Consider the following 21,359-nt stretch of genomic DNA (forward strand, 5'->3'; position numbering starts at 1 on the left):
GGCTGGAGCTGAAAGAACTTAGCTTCTATGAGATCAACACAGGTCAAAGAAAACACAGCATGTAGATATTTAAACTTCCTAAACTTTAGGAATGCTTCAAATTCAGTTCAGCGCAAGTAGCTTCCTGAGACTCCCTATTTAATTTAATTTATCCAATTCAAACAACTCTGACAAAACATCCAGTCCTGAGACCGGCTCCTCTGAGAACAGAGGCATACAAGGTGTGCGCGTGAAGACCTGAGTATCTACAGGAGCAACAAGCTTGACACCTGGGGGTGCATGAAGGATTTTAGAGCTGCAATTAAATCCTATTCACGATCGCTGGTCAAATGATGGCAGTGATCGCTGGAGACAGGTTATGTTTTAGCTAAACAGCCTCAATTTAAACACCTAGAGTGTCTTCACTAACACAGCTCAGAACTTACAGCCAGCCTCTCCTCAGCACCAGGACCACACTTTTCAATTTGAACTAAAAAATGACAAGACCTACTGCTGCTTTATCATGAAAATTCTGTTATATTTTAAAGAATGAGAAGAAACAAGGATCCTACCCCCCAACCCGTGCCTTTCTCCTCAAGGGAAAAGGCTATGAGCAGAAAAGAGTTTCATTTCTACCACGCATAATGAAAATACATTGTTGTCAGTAATGTGCCCATCCACTCTCCTCCACATAAATTTCTTTCTCCTTCCTTAAAAGGAGCACTGGCAAAAATTTTGCTATAAAAAAATTATTTTTGCCTATACAAAGGCCTCATATTCTGCTTGTAATAAAATCTTAACACAACTTACGTAACTTGTTCAAACCCCACACAGTCTCCATTAAGAATGTCTGTTGTGTATTCAAGCAGCTTATATGACATTGTTTGTAAATAAGGGCCTATGTACCAAGGGATATTACTAAACAGTTACTAAAATCATATCACACAATATGTGATAATGTGAGCTTTGTATTAACTACTGTGTTTGTATAATAAATGAGTGTAGTAAAGCAAAGGGCATGAAGAAAAATAAAAAATTCTCCTACTTGCTTGTCATGCAATGAAATGTATTATATGTCTCTGGGTCAGTCATTTAGATAACAAATATCCAGTGAACAGTTAATTACTAGATCCAGATCCTAGTTAAGATGATTCCGAACACATTAGGTCTCTAGCCATTGGTCAATGTGGTTTAAATAATATCACATAGTCTAAATAGGTAGGTCCAAAATAAAACTCTGAAATAAAAATGCTTGACTCCAGAAACCAGTGCTGTACACACGTGGCTGAGATCCAGTCCACCCTCTCTGTGTTGGAGCACACAAGTTACTGTGTCCTCTGAATTAGCACCAGCACAACGGAAATTCAGAGTCGGCCCCAGGGAAAACAGATGGGCAATTAGGTGACCACACTGTCCTTCCTGTTCCCTTTTCTACCCTTGACACCCAGCATGTCACTATTTGGGGTAAAGGTGGGCTACCATGATTCAAACCTTTCTTGTCCTTGGTCCTCCCTTACCCAGCAAAATGTACCTGTCCGTGGCCTGGCCTCTCAAGCCCACCTGGCTGAAACTGGCAACCTCTACTGTAAACCATTGATGGCCTCCACTGCCTCGGCTCATTCAGCAGCATTTCCTCAGCATGTACTAGGTACCAAGTATTATTCCAAGTGTTAGGGATGAAGCGATGAACAAAACAATTAGAACCCACTCCTCAATGAGCACAAAGTTGAACATAACCAAGGGTGGTAAATGCTAAGTAGAATAATAACACATGAGAGGGATAAGAAGCTCAGGAGAGGACGGTACGAGGGACTCACCATGGTTAGTGTCTCAGCTCAGACTCTGCAAATGTCTCTATCTGAACACATTTAAAGCACTTAAACATACTGCCACCAAATTACCTTAAAATATAGAAGCAAAAGCCTTTCAGTAGACATGTATTTATATATAATTTTAAATCTGTAAACTCAACGTTTTCTATCCTACTCTAAATAAATGAAATCCCACTGGTATAAAAGGTAATTAAGCAATTTTAGAAAACCACAGAAATATATTATTTTCTTAAATGACTCTCTGTGCATCAAAACAAAGTAATAAGAAAGTAGCTGAAAACATAACTTTATTTGCTGAGTAGAAGCATGGCACTTTTTAAGACTCTCAATAGGTATAGGACAAATCCAAGTCATTACTGTAAGAAGAAAAAAAATTAAACACAAAGCATATGTAATCTGAGTATCTGAGAAAAGGTACTGCAGGCAGGGTCAATGACAACATGCCACTCCAAACCAGCTTCCCTTTTTATTAATGTTCAAGATGGGAACTTTGAATGACAGAAGCAAGACACAAATGAAAACACCTAATTTTTATGTATAGTATATGTAAACATACACATTACATGGATTTAATAATCCTAATCTAAATATGAGAACAATTGGTTCTCTAACCTCAAAATAAATTCAGTGTTGACATTACTGTTACTAACTTATAGGGTTTTCCATTTAAGAAGAAGAATTATGGACACCCAAGTTCAGTGTAGTCATGGATTTCATGGTAAGATATAAATAGAGTTTTTAAGAAATAAACTATATAATAAAATAAGTTTACTTTTGAATCATAGTACAGTCACTTTCTTCAATCAAAAATATTCCTTGATTATAAAGCAGCCTTACTTTGCAAATGTATTTCAGGAAAATAGCTCTAGCAATATTTGTAATTTCATACTTTTTTAAAAAAGGCAGCAAAGCAACAGAATTTAGATTTTAAACAGTATATTGCAAAATAGTTCAATGTATTCTTTCTAAAGCACAAAGCAAGCTCCATTTTGAAGGATGCTTTTTATCTTATAAAGCAAACTGCTCTGATATTTCTGTGGTAGTTTAGAGTCTGAATATCTATGATAAAAGATAAATCTTTGTACATATAGGACAAACTTCAATACATATCCACAACACAAATGTTTTGCATTATTATATCACTCTATCATGAAGCTTAGTTTGTTAACATGTACTCAAAAGGAAAATAAAGACACATTACAGCTCCGCAGCTTTATAACAGGCTGAATTCTGCAACAATTGAAAACATGAAACCAGCAGCAACAGCAAAGGCAACACCAATCTTATGAATAATAAAACACCGAAGACCATAACCATTTAAATGAATAGCCACTACATTCTTCTTAACATATCTTAATTTGCTCTGTCTTAAATATACTTTTTTTTAATATTTTTCATCCCCAGAGGAAATGGTGGCAAATTCTCCACAGAGGAAAGTGCATCATGTTTTATTTTCAAAGTGCTTCGCGTGTGTGTGTTTTATAGATATGTCTAATAAGGAAGTTAAATATGTGCAAATAGTTCCAATTGTGACTTGAATTCATGACCCTAATCATGGGATTTTGGAGCTCCTCCAGATGAGGCAGTCACCAACACAGAAGAACGGTCTGAGATGACGCACTGGGCAGCAGCAAGGGCCCAGGCCACAGGTGGGAGACCTGCATTCTAGCTGGACGGTCTGGTGACCAGCTAGCTCATGACCCAGGTGAGGAAGAGCAGCTTCAGAACCCCGCAGCAGCAGAGGTTGAGCTCCAGAGCCCCAGGGGCCCATCTACCCCCACAGCTCTAAAGTGTCTGTAGGTGGGACATTCCCAGAAGGGCAAGTAACGAAACCCAAAGACAAGAAAAACGCACATCATGCAGCTGCTACTCTCGCCTTGTCCTCAATGGTACAGAAAGAAAGAAAAACTCCAGACAAGGTCACATGAACGTCTTAACATTAACCAAAGCTAGTGAAAACCTGCACAATGATGGTATATGGAAAATCCACTCTTCTGTGCAAAAATGAGACGCAAAAGCAGCCAGTCACCTCATGGCACATTTTCCCCAAGTTTAAGAATTTTCTTGGGTCTAAAGCTTTAAAAGCTTTTAAAAAAATCTTAGTTTTATATTGTTTTAAGAGACCCATGATTCCTACAGTTCATATTTCAAGCTTTTTAAAGGGGTCTCTCTGAATTGTTATAATGGTCTATATGAAGATAGTTGTATTTTCAAATTTTAAATAACGGCTAAGTGAAGTAAACCACTAGTCATGGACTTTGTGTGTGTGTGTGTGTGTGTGTGTGTCTGTGTGTCTGTGTGTGTGTGTGTGTGTGTGTCTGTGTGTGTAAGCTCATTTATTTTAACAATGTAGAAGCCTAACTCAACAATTCTCATCCACCAGCTTGGACCCGTTTATTCCCCGGTAGGTCACTCTGCTGGGCCTCACAAGGACCCCATGGTTGGGCTTGCAGGTGAAGTAGCGTTTGTCTCCCACTGCCCCATCATTCTTTCCCTTGGGGCTTCGAAGCTCCAGGCCCAGCCAGATCCCTGAGGCGAAGTCGGTGGGGCCCACGTACCTCACGGTGGCCATCTCATTGGAGCTGGTGAGGAGGACCTGGGAGCCCTCGTGCAGCTTCACGCTACCCTCCAGGCCGCCGGCCGTCGAGCTGCTGCTCCAGCTGCGGTGCAGGGTGGGCTTTGACCTGCGCACAGGGGACCGAGGGAGATGCTTCAGCATGAAGCTGTGCGACGCCGTGTGCCATGCTCCCCTCCAGGCCAGGTCCACAAGTCACTCACCAAACAGCACACTGGGCATTCACAACTGGATCTCTCCTATTCTACGCAGCAACATTAGGATATACTGTTGCTTAAAGTTTTTCTCTTCGGGCTATTTTAATGCTACCTTCATCTGGATTTAAGATTTCACTAGCGATTTATGTATGTGCACACACATTTTATACCTATTTAATGAAGCAAAAAGAATGAAACCTGGTATTTGGCCGTGGTAAATTAAAATTACCTTTTGTTCACCTTTCAAATATTTCTTTACATGAAAACCATTTTTAAAAACTGTGAATCCACAGCTTGGGAAACTACACACACACACACACACACACACACACACCTTCTATGAAGGAACTCCAGTTACATTTAAGGGTTCGCCACTCCCCCTTGTCACTAACATCAGGAAGGATCTTAGTTGCCTAGAACAGGATTCCTCTCCTTTCCTCGACAACAAAACATTACTTACAAGGTACTGCCTCCAAGCACCTGCCACCCACATGACCTGATGACACAACCACCAGGCACCCACATGCAGCCCAGACAAGCCCTTCTGCCAGCACTGCCCAGAGCTTCTTCCAGTCCCTGGGAAGTAGCTAATCCTGAAACCTGCCCCAAATAGAAATATGACCAGGATCTTGTTGCTCTATAACCTGAGACCTCCCAAAACAGTCATCCAGAAACCACCACCATGAAGCCATCCACCCACCATCCACACCATCTCTCCACCAAGAGAAACCCTTATCCTGGCCACACAGTAGAGATAACAAAGAACCTGTTACCAAAACTGCACGCAGCCTGATGTGAGCAGAATCTGGGTCCTGCTTGTTTTCCATTTTATTTCACTCTCTGTATTTTTAAATACATTATCACACACCGTGTCTCCTTCCTACATACTTCTACCTATTAATGCTGGAGAAAGGAAGAGCACTCTAATTTTCTGGGTAGGAAAACTGAGGTAAAAAACCTGTCCTATCTGATAAATCTGAGTTTTAAAATGCAAAGGGAAAAAAAAGATTATTTACCACGTTGAATGTACAAATATAATGATAAAGTTAACAAAGAAATACATAATACATGTGTGTGTGTGTATCCTCCCCAAAGTGATGTCTTTTGGCAACTTGATGAAATTACTCTGAATTTCACGTGACAGGATCTACCACTTCCTGAGCACTTACTATGTGCCAAACACATACATTATCTCATCCGACCTCACCCAAACCAGTGAGGAATTAAAAGTTAAGCTATTTGCATAAGGTCAGAGAGGTGGCAAAGAGGAGCGCTGGTGTTCAGATCCAAGCTATCCAAGGACAAAGGCCAGGCTCTTGCTCACAACCTCAATGAGTATTAATAATTGAGAAAATGCTGAAAGATAATAATATGGCAAAATTTATGTTTTAAATTGATTATATTTCCTCAATAAGAGTATGTTTTTTTTAAAAAAACAGGTACTAGTGTCAATCTGTAGAAGGATGAGTAAAGCTTCCTTTATTTTTATTTTCAAGGAAAACCAACAGAAGTGTTGATATTTTCTTCTCATGTCAACTCATCATCTTGTACGTATCCATACCTGCTGTATCATCCCCACGGTTCAGATTTCTCTCTCCTTCCCTGGTTTCTCTGTGTCATGCTCTTTCACTCACCAACATCTTGACACTGATTTTGATACCTCTCCCCCTTCGAAATCCTTTATATCCTGGTTGTCTCTTCTTAGTAATTTCTTCCATTCTGCCTAAGAACTCTTGAATATCTTCAACAAACTGGAGCATAAAGTTATTGCCCTTAAACTCTTTCAGCTAGTCATGTGAGGAGACCAATGTCAAAAGCTCACAATTGGTATAAAGCTTTTGAGGAAGGGGTAGAAACCAAACCAAACCCACCCAACTCTGTGAAATAGTACCTGGTAGCACCTCAGTCCCCGTCAGGGTTCTCACGTCAAATCTCAGATCTCTGTGAGGGTTCCCAGTAACTTCAGACCATCTGATTACACAAACCACCTGACTGATGCTCATCTGTTTGTTAAGTTCTGATGCATGGGCTGTAATTCCAGGTGGCTTTGAGGACCCCATGACTAGTACATGTCCCTAACTCAGCTAGACGCTCCCCTCTGCCCCCCAGGGCACAGTTCATAGAGTAACTGGAAGAATTTAAAATTGAAAAAAATAATAAACTCCTTAACCCAATCAGTCTAGAAGAGCCTCATATTCCTCAAAAAAAAAACTTTTTTAAGTTTCTGAAAGTTTCAGATAACTTAATAGTTATCTGTTAAGTTATCTATTCTACCCACGAAATAAAGTGTGTCTGGGGGAAATAAATACAAATGAGAAAGAGAAAAAGGAGATTCTATCTACAAAGAAACAACAATAAAAGCCTTTTCAGCAGTATATTATACAAGAGGAAGCAGGAATATTTTTTAAAATAATAGTAAGATTACCTTATGCAAATAGGCCTGACATTTCTATTATGGACTCCCCAAAATAAGTCAATTCTCTAATTAAGTAAACAGAGTGTAAAATCAATCCACCCTATTCAAAGATAACACAAAATGTAAATTCCTCCAACTTTTATTAATAGTACTAAGCCTCTTTGAAAATATATTCAGGATACTACCTTCAGTCATTGGTGACATTTTTAATTGAGCTTGCAAAGGAGGGACAAAGAATTCTTCTCACTGACACACTCATCACACCTTTTCTCCTAGGTGTTAAAATTCTACCATGCAATGTAAAAGATACAAAACTCTACTTTTCTTCCTTCACAGAATCCTGTCATATTCATCTTTAAAGATGTTTTTCTAAATCTTCTTAATACTCACTTGGCAAAAGCATTTCTTCTGTTAATCTCTTTTTGGGAAGAAGCAGAAGTTGTACTGAAACTTCTCCTAAAACCTAAATATGAAAGTCAAGGTCAGAAGAGGAAAAATAAATCACAAATTCGCAGTTCTTGTTAAAAGCTATCTTTTATCATTTCTTCTATAGACTTCTATTTTACTAAATGGTTCTCTGAAAACAGACAGAAAAGAAAATAAGTGCATGTGGAGTGTAACATGAGTGTAGATTTCTTGACAACTGCTATTTTACCTTTCTCATCAAACCATGCACTACATGAATAAGGCAAGATCATGACATTACTTTTGGAAGTTTTTATTATAAACTTTCCTGAATACCAAATAAAATCAGATTATATATTGATAGAGTTGAATCTTTTTACTCTCAAATATTATAATCTTGATAAATCACATTTAAAAAATAGGATTAAAATGGTTTTAAAAACACTACTACTAAATATATTGTGAACAATCAATTTCAGAGCTTCTGGGTTTTGGCATCTCCAAATGACAGAGTTCTTTTAAAAAAAAAAAAAGAGAGACTTCACAAAAGGTAAAATTTTTAAAAGATGTGTTTAAAAAATAATGGGATTTCCAATTCTGGCAGTTACAGCACACCAGATGTGCTGAATCAATCTCTTGAATGAAGCAAGTATAATTTTAAACAACAATAATCTTTAAAAAAAAGAAAGAAAGAAAAATACTGTTGAGCTCATACAAGTGGCACAATTCCAAAAAGGCCAAAAACCAAAAAGAGAAACCATGAGAGGTTCCCCCCAAACAATCCATCACCCTGTACCCCAGGACTAGACTGCCTTCTGGAGAACCTGGGGCCTGCCAAGATGGGGTTCTGACAAAAGTGAGGGTCTTGAGCAGCTCACCCTCAGGGTAAAGTTAAACGAGAAACAAAATGAAGCACCACTCAGATGAACACAAAGGAAAGCAGCCTGTGTCAACCCTACCTTGCAGAAGGCAAGTTCATTTTATCTGAGTAATGTAAAGGCAACAACACTGCAGAGAATGTAGACTACAGTTGGCAGTGCCTTGTGGGCAACGGGCAGAAGTAAATACAGGCGTGCCTCAGAGATACTGCAGGGTCGCTTCCAGACCACCACAATAAAGCAAATATCTCAACAAAGTGAGTCACAGACTTTTTGGTTTCCCAGCATATATAAAAGTTTACACTACACCGTAGTGTGTGATACCATTATGTCTTAAAAAAAATGCATGTACCTTAATTTAAAAATACCTTATTGCTAAATACTGCTATCCATCATCTGAGCCTTCACTGAGTCACAGTCTTTTTGCTGGTGGAAGGTCTTGCCTCGATGTTGATGCCTGTTGACTGATCAGGGTGAAGGGTGCTAAAAATTGGGGTGGCTGCAGCAGTTCCTTAAAATAAGGCAACAGTGAAGCTTGCCACATCGATTGACTCTTCCACAAACGATTCCTCTGTGCAGCCTGCCTGTTTATAGCATTTTACCCACAGGAGAACTTCTTTCAAAATTGGAGTCAATCCACTCAAACCCTGCTGCTGCTATACCAACTGAGTTTATATACTGTTTGAAATCCTTTATCGTCATTTCAACAGTCTTCACAGCATCTTCACCAGAAGTAGATTCCCCCTCAACAAGCCACTTTCTCTGTTCATCCATAAGAAGCAATACCTCATCTGTTCAAGTTTTATTATGAGACTGCAGCAATTCAGTCACATCTTCAGGCTCCATTTCTAGCTCTCTTGCTATTTCTACCACATGTCCAGTTACTTCCTCCACTGAAGTTGTGAACCCTTCAAAGTCATTCATGAGGGCTACAATCAACTTCTGCCAAATTTCCATTAATGTTGATATTTGAACCTCCTCCCATGAATCATGAATATTTTTAATGGCACCTAAAGTGGTGAATCCTTTCCAGAAGGTTTTCAATGAACTTTGCCCAGATCTAAGAGAAGAATCACTATCTCTGGTAGCCATAGCTTTATGAAAAGAATTTATTAAATTCTAAGAGTTGGAAGTCTCAAAATGACTCCTTGACTCATAGGATGAAAACAACATTAATTTTATTGTACATGTCCATCAGAGCTCTTGGGTGACCAAGTGCTTTGTCAGTGAGCAGTAATATTTTGAAAGGAATCTTTTTTTCTGAGCAATAGGCCTCAACAGTGAGCTTAAAATATTCAGTAAGCCACGTTATAAATAGATGTGCTGTCCTCCAGGCTTTATCGTGCCATTTATAGAGCACAGACAGAGTAGATTTAATGTAATTCTTAAGGGCCCTAGGATTTTCAGAATGGTAAATGAGCACTGACTTCAACAGTTACCCACTGCATTAGCCACTAACAGGAAAGTCAGCCTAGACTTCCCTGATGGCCCAGTGGCTAAGACTTTGAGCTTCCAATGCAGGGGGCCCTCATTTGATCCTGGTCCAGGAACTAGATCCCACATGCCACAACTAAGAGTTTTCATACCACAACTAAAGAGCCCACATGTCACAATTAAGACCTGATGCAGCCAAATCAATCTTTCTTTTTAAAGGCTACCCCTTCTTTGAAGCCTCACATTGACTTCTCCTCTCTAGCTGTGAAAGTCCTAGATGACATCTTCTCCAATACAAGACTGTATCATCTACATTGAGGGATTCCCAGGTGGCTCAGTGTAAAGAATCCTCCTGCCAATGTAGGAGACATGGGTTCGATCCCTGGGTCGGAAAGGTCCCCTGGAGGAGGAAATGGCAATCCACTCCAGTATTCTTCCCTGGAAAAATCCCATGGACAGAGCAGCCTGGTGGGCTACAGTCCATGGGGTTGCAAAGAGTTGGACACGACTGAGCACACATATGTACCCATGTCTACATTGAAAACCCACTGTTTAGTGGAGCCGCTTTCATTAATGAGCTAGCCAGATCTTCTGGGTAACTTGCTTCAGCGTCTACATCAGCGCTGGCTGCTTCACTTTGTGCTTTGATCTTATGGAAATGGCTTCTTTCCTTAGACCTTATAAACAAACCTCTTCTGACTTCAAATCTTTTCTTCTGCAGCTTCCTCACCTCTTGCGGCCTTCACAGAATTGAAGAGAGTTAGGGCCTTGCTCTGGATTAGGTTTCGGCTTCGGGGAATGTTGTGGCTGCTTTGATCTCTCCAGACCATTAAACCTTTCTCTGCATCAGCAATAAGGTTGTTTCTTACCATCTGTGTGCTCTCTGAAGTAGCACTTTTAGTTTCCATCAAGAACTTTTCCTCTGCAGTCACAACATGGCTAACCGTTGGTACAAAAGGCCAGCTTCTGACCTATCTCTGCTTTTGACGTGCCTTCCCCACTAACTGTAATCATTTCCAACCTTTGATTTAAAGTGGGAGACATGAGACTTTTCCTTTACCGTGAACACTCAGAGGCCGTTGTAGGGTTCTTAATTGTCCTACTTTCAATACTGTTGGTTTTCAGGGGATAGGGAGGCCCAAGAAGGGGGAACGAGATGAAGTAACAGCTAGTTGTGGAGCAAGTCAGAACAACAACATGTATCGATTCAGTTCAGTTCAGTCATTTCAGTTGTATCCGACTTTTTGTGACCCCATGGACTGCAGCACGCCAGACTTCCCTGTCCATCACCAACTCTCAGAGTTTACTCAAACTCACGAGCATTGAGTTGGTGATGCCATCCAACCATCTCATCCTCTGTCGTCCCCTTCTCCTCCCACCTTCAATCTTTCCCAGCATCAGGGTCTTTTCAAATGAGTCAGTTCTTCACATCAGGTGGCCAAAGTATTGGTGTTCCAGCTTCAGCATCTGTCCTTTCAATGAATATTCAGGACTGATCTCCTTTAGGATTGACTGGTTGGATCTCCTTGCAGTCCAAGGGACTCTCAAGAGTCTTCTCCAACACCACAGTTCAAAAGCATCAATTCTTTGGCGCTCAGCTTTCTTTATAGTACAACTCTCACATCCATACATGACTACTGGGAAAACCATAGCTTTGACTAGACGGACCTTTGTTGATTTATTGATCAGGTTTGCCGTTTTATATGAACGAGGTTCACCATGCCTCAAAACAATGTCAAAGATTACTGATCGCAGATCCACCACAAAAAATATCATAATAACAAAAAAGTCTGGGGCTTCCCTGGTGGCTCTGTAGTAAAGAATCAGCCTGCCAATGCAGGAAACATGGGTTTAATACCTGGTCTGGGAAGCTGCCACATGTTACGTAGCAACTAAGCCCATGTACCACAACTATTGAGCCTGTGCTCTAGAACCTGGGAGCCTATGTGCTGCAACCTCTGAAGCCCACACAGCCTAGAGCCTGAGCTCTACAGCAGGAGAAGCCACCACAATGGGAAGCCCCCGTCTGCCACAACTAGAGATATGCCCATGTAGCAGCAAAGACCAGCACAGCCAAAAATGAAACTTAAAAAAAATTAATGTTAAAAAAGTTTAAAACTTCAAATTTAACCCCTGTCTCTGGGTTAAAATGCAACCCAGAGACATAAAGTAAGCACAATGCTGTTTGAAAAATGATGCTGAGAGAGTTGCTTAAGGCAGGTTACCACAAACCTTCTATTTGTAAAATATATATATACACATATATAAATAATATCTGAAAAGCACAAAAAAAGCAAAGCACAATAAAACAAGATATGCCTGTATAATCTTCTTGAGAGGCATCAACCCAGGCTTCAGAGAATTTCCATATATTAAATTCTAAGTAGGTAAAATAAGTATTTCACAATAAATTACAAAACTCACAAGGAAAGAAAGTGCCACAAGTTAGGCTCAACAGAAATAGATGGCAGAATCAGACTCACAAAGATTTCAGATATTGAAATATTAAACATAAAAGGTAATAATATTTAAAATGCTTAATAACATAAAAGAAAAAATCTTGGAAAGATAGGAAAAGAATAAGTGACAATAAGTAACAACCATACAGACTTACAAAAAGAAAACAAATGAAAAATTTATAATTAAAAACCTTTGTGGCTGAATTAGGCAGTAGTATAAGCACAGCAGAAGAAAGAAACGGAAAGGTAACTCTGAAAATATCCAGAATGCAGTCAAGAGAGAGAAAGTTCTGAGAAATATAAACTAGGCATGGAAAAGTGAAAAACTGGACTATCCTACTCATCAGAGTTTCAGAAGGACATAATAAAGAGCATGAAGAAAGAAATATTTTCAGAATATGAACAATTTTACAGAATAAATCAAAGATACTAATTCCCAGATCCAGGAGGACCCAAGATGCCAAACAGAATAAACAAAGGGAAGTCTCCACCTAGACACAATCAGAGTAAAACTGTACAAAATAAAGCAAACAGAAAGGATCTTAAAAAGCAGTCAAAAGGCGAAGATAAAACATCTACCATCACTTCATGGCAAATAGATGGGGAAACAACAGAAACAGAGACAGACTTTATTTTCTTGGGCTCCAAAGTCACTGCAGATGGTGACTGCAGCCATGAATTAAAAGATTCTGCTCCTTGGAAGAAAAGCGATGATCAACTTTGACAGCATATTGAAAAGAAGAGACATTACTTTGCCAACAAAGGTCAGTAGAGTCAAAGCTATGGTTTTTCCAGTAGTCATGTATGGATGGATGTGAGAGTTGGACTATAAAGAAAACTGAGTGCCGAAGAATTAATGCTTCTGAACTGTGGTGCTGGAAAAGACTCTTGAGAGTCCCTTGGACTGCAAGGAGATCCAACCAGTCCATCCTAAAGGAGATCAATCCTGAATATTCATTGGAAGGACTGATGCTGAAGCTGAAGCTGAAGCTCCAATACTGTGGCCACCTGATGCGAAGACCTGACTCAGTGGAAAAGACCCTGATGCTGGGAAAGATTGAAGGCGGGAGGAGAAGAGGACAACAGAGGATGAGATGGTTGGATGGCATCACCGACTCGATGGACATGAGTTTGAGTAAGCTCCGGGAGTTGGTGATGGACAGGGAGGCCTGGCATGCTGCAGTCCATGGGGTCACAAAGAGTCGGACATGACTGAGTGACTGAACTGAACTGAAACCACCTACAATGGTACAGATTAGACAGACTCATAACTGACTCCTCAAAACACTGACAGAAGACAGAAAACAGAAGAATGATAATGTCAATGTGCAGGGAGAAAACAGCTTTCAAACTAAAAATTCCATCAATTTTTACTTTTACCTGGTAAAACTATCATTAGGAAAGACAGTTAAAAACTGAGAGCATTTGCTACCAATAGACCTTTTCTTAAAGAAATTTTTAAGAATACAAATGAGTTAAAAACAAAATGATTTCAAGAGGAAATTCAGAGGATTTATGATTGAAGATATTGGTAAATATGTATAAGCAAATTAAATAAATATCAATTATATAAAACCTATTATAATAATGTGAAATTTGTGAGGAAAATAAAGTAGAAACAGAATAACTCAATTTATAAGGATTTTCTATTATTTGGAAAAGAGTAAACATAATAATCGACTTTAGGCTTTGTTAAGTATGTATGTCAAAGTGCCTACAGTAATTACTACGAAGCGTATTTATAGAGCATAACTTTTATACAAGTAGAAAACAAAATGAGAAAAATAGAGGGTAGGAATATAAACAGAATGAAGTCAAGAGAGAAAAACATTTAAGTACAAAAAAGTTGAAATATTAGAAAAAAATAAATAACATAAATCCAAATATATTAGTTATACAATGAATGCAAATAGGTAAAACTCTCAGATTAAGAGACAAAGATTGTCTTTTTTTTTTTTAAGTAAAATCCAGTTATATTCTATTTAGAAGATATTCCAAAAACATGAAGACATAGAAAGATTAAGGCAATGGCTAGAAAAAAAGTTTTTAGACAAATACTTAACCACAAGAAGGCTGATACAAGATAAAGAGAATTACTATAAAGCAATACCACTGACATTAACACCAAAATGGAAGAACCATGTTGGTATAAATATAATAAAATGCATATAAAAATCTACATTAGGAAAACTATAAAACTGATGAAAGAAAGCAAAGATCTAAATATATCAATGGGTAGGAAAATTCAATACTGTTAAGCCATCAGTTCTTTGCAATTTCATCTATACATTCAATGCAATCCCAATGAAAATACCAGCAAATTATTTTGTAGCCATCAACAAACCATTTGCAATGTTTACATAGAAAGGCAAAAAGCCCAGAATAACCAACACTAAATTGAGGAAGATGATCAGAGTCTACTACTACAATTGAAGAATTTCTATAAAGCTACAGTAATCAAGACAATGTGGTATTAGTAAAGAAAAAGACAAACAGATCAACAGAACAGAATAAAGGGCCCAAAAATAGACTCACACAAACACAGTCAACTGCTCTTTGACAAAAGAGCAAAGGCAATTCAACAGAGAAAAGATAGTCTCGTCAACAAATATGCTGGACCAACCAACATTTGCATCCAAAAAAAAAAAAAAAGAATCTAGACATAGACTTACACCTTTCACAAAAATTAACTCAATGAATCACAGATATAAATGTAAGACACAAAACTATAAAACTTCTAGAAGATAGGAGAAAATTAGGGTAACCTTGGGTTTGGTGAAGACATTTTCAATACAAAACCAAAAGCACTAGTCATGAAAGAAAAAACTGATAACTTGGACTTCATTAGAATTAAAAACTTCTGCTCTGTGACAGACACTGTTAAGACAATGAAAAGCCAAGTCACAAAATAAGGAAAAACATAAGTTTGCTATTTTGACTACTTAAAAATTAAAAGCTTCTGCTCATCAAAAGACATCAAAAAAGGGAAGGAAAGGGGACAAAAGACAAGTCAAAAAAAGGAGAAAGATACTTGCAACAAACAAAACTGACAAAATATTAGTGCCCAAAATATATAAAGAAACCTACAAATTAATAAGATAAAAACAAACCAACCCCCCCCTCAGAAAAAAATAATGAGCAGAAGACCTGAACAGGTATGTCATAAACAAGGCAATGTATGTGGTCCATAAACATGGAAGCGGGCTCAACTTCATTTGTAATATGAAAACCGCAAATTGAAACCACAAGGAGATGCCATCTGCATCCTTCAGATGGGCTGCTGCTGCTGCTGCTGCTGCGTCGCTTCAGTCGTGTCCGACTCTGTGCGACCTCATAGACGGCAGCCCACCAGGCTCCCCCGTCCCTGGGATTCTCCAGGCAAGAACACTGGAGTGGGTCGCCATTTCCTTCTCCAATGCATGAAAGTGAAAAGTGAAAGTGAAGTCGCTCAGTTGTGTCTGACTCTTAGCGACCCCATGGACTTCAGCCTACCAGGCTCCTCCATCCATGGGATTCTCCAGGCAAGAGTACTGGAGTGGGGTGCCATTGCCTTCTCCAGATGGGCAAAGACTTCTAAATCAAACGGGACTACTGTTGCTGAGGTGAGGAGTGACAGAGACTCTCATCCATTCCCATGTGGACAGTCTGACACACTAGGAAGGCTGAAGATAGGGATATCCCATGCCTGGCAATCCTAGAGGAACTTTTGTAAATGTGTACAATGGCATAGCTTCTGAATAGTCAAAAACAGGATATAACTCAAATATAGAATGGATAATGTATTTTAGGGCTTCTCAGATGGTGCTAGTGGTAGGTAAAGAACCTGCCTGCCGGTGCAGGAGACATAAGAGACGTGGGTTCAATCCCTGGGTTGGGACAATCCCCTGGAGGAAGGCATGGCAACCCACTCCAGTATTCTTGCCCCATGGACAGAGGAGTCTGGCAGGCTACAGTCCATAGGGTCACAATGAGTCAGACACGACTAAAGTGACTTAGCAAACAAGCACAATATATTTTAATGGAACATTACATAGCATGACTTCCCAGACGGCTCAGATGATAAAGAATCTGCCTGCAATGTGGGAGACCTGGGTTCGATCCCTGGGTCAGAAAGATCCCCTGGAGAAGGGAATGGCAACATACTCCAGGATTCTTGCCTGGAGAATCCCATGAACAGAGGAGGCTGGCAGGCTATAGTCCATGGGGTCACAAAGAGTTGGACATGACTTAGCAATTAAACCACCATCACCTCTACACAACATAGTAAACAACAATCAAAACTAAACATACATTATTCACTGCCATCTATATATGATGGATAGACATTAAAAACAATCAAGGGAATAATCAACATTCAATGCAAGATACATAGCCTGGAGACAGGGTATAGGAAAAAGGGAGGCAGATGAGACTGGGCAATACTCAGGACACACAGGTAATCATCTTTGACCATGGGGTGGGTAATAGATATCACTTTATGATTACATAGCTATACAAATATATTTCATACATTCTTCTATATACACATACACTTTACAATTTAAAAAAAAGTTCAATAAAGGAAAAGAAAAGAAACAGTTACTAGGAACACAAAATCATAATCTTACCAGGATAAGAATGATTCTGTTTATTTGAAGAAATTTCTGAAAGAGTATCCAGGGAATCTGTTACCCTGTGAATAAAAGAAGGAATGCAAATCTAAGTAGAAGCAGCTGGTCTTCATATTTAAGACTCGCACTTAACTGAGAGTTTCACAACAATGGCTATATTTTTTTTTTAACTTTTTGATTTATATTGGGGTACAGTCAACTGACAATGCTATGATAGTCTCAGGTGGACAGCGAAGGGACTCAGTCATACATATACATGTATTCAATGGTCATTTCTTGTTTTACTCGCTGGACAAGCATTTACTGAGTATTTATTAATAAGCCAGAAGTGAATTTCAATTTAGCACCAGAGACAGGAACTAATCAGACGGAAGAGGTCCTTGTTATATAAGGATAGCAAGTACAGAGAAAGTCAGCTTCAAGTGAATTCATTTCAAATAGGGGCCCAACTTTGTTTGGAGGTTTATTTTCAAAGATGGAACTAAAAACAGTGAAAATTTATTTTACGTTAAATATAACAAATGTTAGGTTATAATTATAAAAACATTACATTTTTATATTGAAAAAATACATCAGCTGAGTCTGTGTATATATGTGATTCTTCTTATAAAACCAACATCTTTTATGTTATACTTGACTCTAAGCACAATCATAAAGGACATATTCTTTACAGGTCTATTTTTTTTATATTCAAATCATTCTTTATTTTTAAAAAGCCAATCCTATAACAGTCTCATTTTCTTTCAACTGTTTACTGGCCTAAACCAGAAAAGTCTTCATTCTATCCATCACTTGTTGCAGCACACTTTGTTACCATAAAGAAATCCTGCAACTCTTGCATTAATTGTAACTTCATCTTGCAATCCACGTGCATCATCTTTACATGATACATAACACAGAGCAATCAATGAAAGACTAATGAATGCAAAGAATATGACTTGATGAAGCAGACAGATACTTGAATTTAGTTGTGATGGAGAGTTGAAAACTTAATTCTAAAAGTGATCAGTTCATTAGTAAGAAGTACCTAATGGTATGAACTAAGAATAAGAAAATTAATACTATGCTGATAAAAAACCACTTGAGCAAAAAAAAGAGAGAGAGAGAGAGATTAGATCTAGTCAGAGTCTCAGAATTTCTCTAAAGAAATACTGGCTTTTATATATGTTGATAGAAGAAAAGGAATTAGCTAGACGATAGTTGGGTGATAGTAGAAAGCCATACAAGCAAAGCAAGTAATATGTGCAAAGATTCTGGGACAGGGGCACATTTTTTTAATGGAAATGTTTTGTTTTGTTTTTTTTAAGAAAAAAAAAGGCCAACAACAATCTGGGGAGGAGAGTGATGCAAGGTGAGGTTGTGATTGGTCACTATGTGATTAACAACTGTTCTCAGGAGTCCCTTCATGAAGATCAGTGTGATTGTTAAAGAGCTCCCAAGCTGGTTTAAATTAGAAACTCCTCAAAATCAGGCATCATGTCTGTTTTATTCGCTTATAGAATGCCGAGCACAGCACAAAGTGCTAAAAGACACTTAATAGTATTTGATGATGATGAATGAGACAATCAGAAGATGACAGGAAGACAGCTGGTTGGAGACAGCAGTTCATTTAGAGAGAGCCGTGCTTCGTCTAAGACGAGGGGGCTGCTTTTAAATGAATCACCTTAAAGAAGACCAAATAGATGCCAAAAAAAAAGAAAGCAAGCAAAAAATGTGTGTTCTATAAACAAAGCAAGAAAAAGAAGTTAAAACTTGGAGAAAGTGGCTTCACAATATAACAGGGAAGAAAGCTGTTACAGCATAAAAGACACTGAATGAAAGCTGGTCAATATTTACTGCGTGCACAATATGCCAAACTATATTCCTCGGGTAGTCAAATAGGAAACAGAGAAGCCCAGTCCTCATGACTAGGAGACAAAGCAAACTTTTAAGAGACTGTAGCAATATGTTAATGAAGATTTGTTCAAAGTAATATAAGAACCCAGAAGACTGACTGGTGACTCAGTATGGATTTTATTCCCAAATCAATCACTTATAAGATATAGGTCCTGAAGAAAGTCATTGAGCCTCTCTTAACCATAACAGGATAATGGTTAAGAGCACAGATTCTTACACTAAACTCTCTGGGCTCAAATCTTCACTTGGGCCCTGGGCACAATTGCACACCTCACTTAATCTTTCTGTGCCTTATTTTCCCACTTGTGAAATAGGGATAGTTATGGTACCTGACACACAGGATTGCTACAGAAGACTAAACGATACATATAAAGCACTTAAAATAGTGCCAGCACATCTAAGTGCCATCAGCTACTGCCTCTTTTTCTTTATTTATAAAATAACTACCAAAAGCCCCCCTGCAAACTGTCTAAAAGCAAGGGCTTAGGAAAAAGCAAAGAAACAAACCTGGGCTGAGTCCAGCTCCACCATTAACTAGTGTGGGAGATCAAAATACCTTACCCCAAACAGGCTGCTCTAGCACAAGGGATTATTTTGGGCTAAAGACATTCGAGAATAAACAATTACAAAAAGAGGCTTTCTCTGAACTCCCGTTATCTGCCTAAAACAGATCTTCCCAAAGAAGAACTCAATTGTCATAAATCCCCTCCCCAGAATTTCATCAAGCATGGAAGATTGACTTGCATCACAGGAGAGGAGATGGGGAGTTAACACCACACCCAGACAGACACTGTCACAGACTATCACATTCCCATCCACTTTCCTAAAGGCCCACTGATCTTCCCTAACATCATCTGCTCTCCCATAAGCGGCCTTTCCGCCCCCCTTCCCTTCCCCCATTAAGATGGTCTATAAATTCTCCAATGTCACCATTTCTTCGGGCTTTCATCACTTTCTGTGATTCCCCCATGCATGTAAAGTTAACATTTAATAAATGCTATGCCTTTTCTTCTGTTTATCTGTTGTCAGTTTAATTCACAGACTCCGCCCCCTCCAGTTAGTGAACATAAGATGGTATGGGACAAGTTTTTCATCCCCTACACCAGCTACATGACTTTAGCAGTTACTGTATCTCGTGAAACTTTTCTTTACCTGCAAAATAGGAATAATCGTAATACCTTATATCTCATAGGTCTGGGGGAAATTGATGAAGTACATGGTACAGAGCCCACCACTCATTAAATGCTCAGTAAATGTTTGTAGAGATCCTCCTCAGCTTACTATGGGGTTATGTCCCGACGAACCCATCTTGAGTTGAAATGCATTTGATACATCTAACCTGCTGGACACCATCACCTAGCCTAGTCAACCTTAAACATGCTCAGAACACTGTCATGAGTCTACACCCTGGCAAAACCATCTAACACCAAGCCTACTTTACAATCAAGCATTGAATGTCTCATTTAAGTTATTGAATACTGTACTTAAAGTGAGAAACAGAACGGTTGTGTGGGTACAGAAGGGTCGTAGGTGCCTGGGTTGTTCACCTTCATGATCACAGGGCTGACTGGGAGCTGCAGCTGCTGCCCTGCCCAGCCTCATGAGACTGTATCATACTATGTACAGCTAGCCCAGGGAAAGATGAAACTTCAAAATCTGAAGTACAGTTTCTACTGAATTCTTACCACTTTTGCACCATCATAAAGTCTAAAAATTGTAAGCTGAACCACTGTAAGTCAGGGACCATCGGCAGTTATTCTTTTCTAGTTTACCTGACTAAATATGTATTAGAATCAAACAAAACATTTAACTGAGGGTACTTAGTCAAGTTCTTTGCAGTTAACTTATAACTGCAAAGCATTACAAGTTAAATGTTATAAAATCATAAATAACAAGAAAAGGGTTATATCAAGTACATCATAGAAGAAGGAAAGGAATACAAAAACTATATGTAACTATTCAATTTTAAAAAAATGAGAAAGAAAATGGATATGAAAACTGTTAAATTTGCCAGGAGGCAGTCACACAGTCCAGTTGGAAGGGGATGAGACAGGACTTGCAGGTTGAGATGGCAGGTCTAGTCTCATGAATGTGATTGTACCATACGTGTTACTGCCTATTTAAAGATATCCAGCCAACTTCTTTCAGCACATTAAGTCATTTCACACAGTGTACCTGGAATTTCATAAGGACTTGTTTCTGCTCAACTTGTTTTTTAAAAGCCAGAGTGAGCTGGAGCAAAAGTGTACTATCTTCAGAAGAAACACCGAGGAGGTATATTATATATAAATACTTGAAGCTTCACTTCCCCCCAAAGATGTACTGCCTATCTATTTTTGAAAACTAAAGAAATCAGGAAAAAGCCATTTTGCTTCCATTAGGTTTGCAGGAGAATGAATGGGGTGCCTGCTGGCAGGAAATTTAATGTAGTTAGGATGTGACTGAAGCAATCAGAGAGCATTTTCACTTTTGTTTGCATGACAGATTAAGCTTGCTGCTCTCACTGTTCTGAGCAGCAAACACCACTCCTAATAGCCTACACATACTCATAGGGTTTGCAAATGAGGAATAAAGGAGGTTTTTAAAACTGCAAATCCTCAGCAAAGCAAATTTAGCTACCATGAGCCTACCCTCTGAAGAAGGTGGTTGGTTAACCCGTTGAAAGAAGACATAGTCTG

The 21,359-nt window shown here is 38.8% G+C and overlaps 1 protein-coding gene across 2 annotated transcripts in view; it reads right to left on the reverse strand.

Annotated features, from left to right (window-relative positions):
* Window positions 1-2,081: 2,081 nt before the first annotated feature.
* CLIP4 (CAP-Gly domain containing linker protein family member 4) overlaps window positions 2,082-21,359 on the reverse strand; it is a 63,589-nt gene continuing 44,311 nt past the window's right edge. For both annotated transcript variants that reach the window (XM_027555757.1, XM_027555756.1), the window contains exons 14-16: window positions 16,783-16,847; window positions 7,390-7,462; window positions 2,082-4,495 (exon numbers count right to left, since the gene is read on the reverse strand). In XM_027555757.1, coding sequence (XP_027411558.1) covers window positions 4,174-4,495; window positions 7,390-7,462; window positions 16,783-16,847 — 460 coding nt within the window. In that variant the 3' untranslated portion in view covers window positions 2,082-4,173. The remainder of the gene's footprint in view (window positions 4,496-7,389; window positions 7,463-16,782; window positions 16,848-21,359) is intronic.

The sequence above is a fragment of the Bos indicus x Bos taurus genome, chromosome 11, assembly GCF_003369695.1.
Source record: "Bos indicus x Bos taurus breed Angus x Brahman F1 hybrid chromosome 11, Bos_hybrid_MaternalHap_v2.0, whole genome shotgun sequence".
In the NCBI taxonomy this organism is placed as follows: domain Eukaryota; kingdom Metazoa; phylum Chordata; class Mammalia; order Artiodactyla; family Bovidae; genus Bos; species Bos indicus x Bos taurus.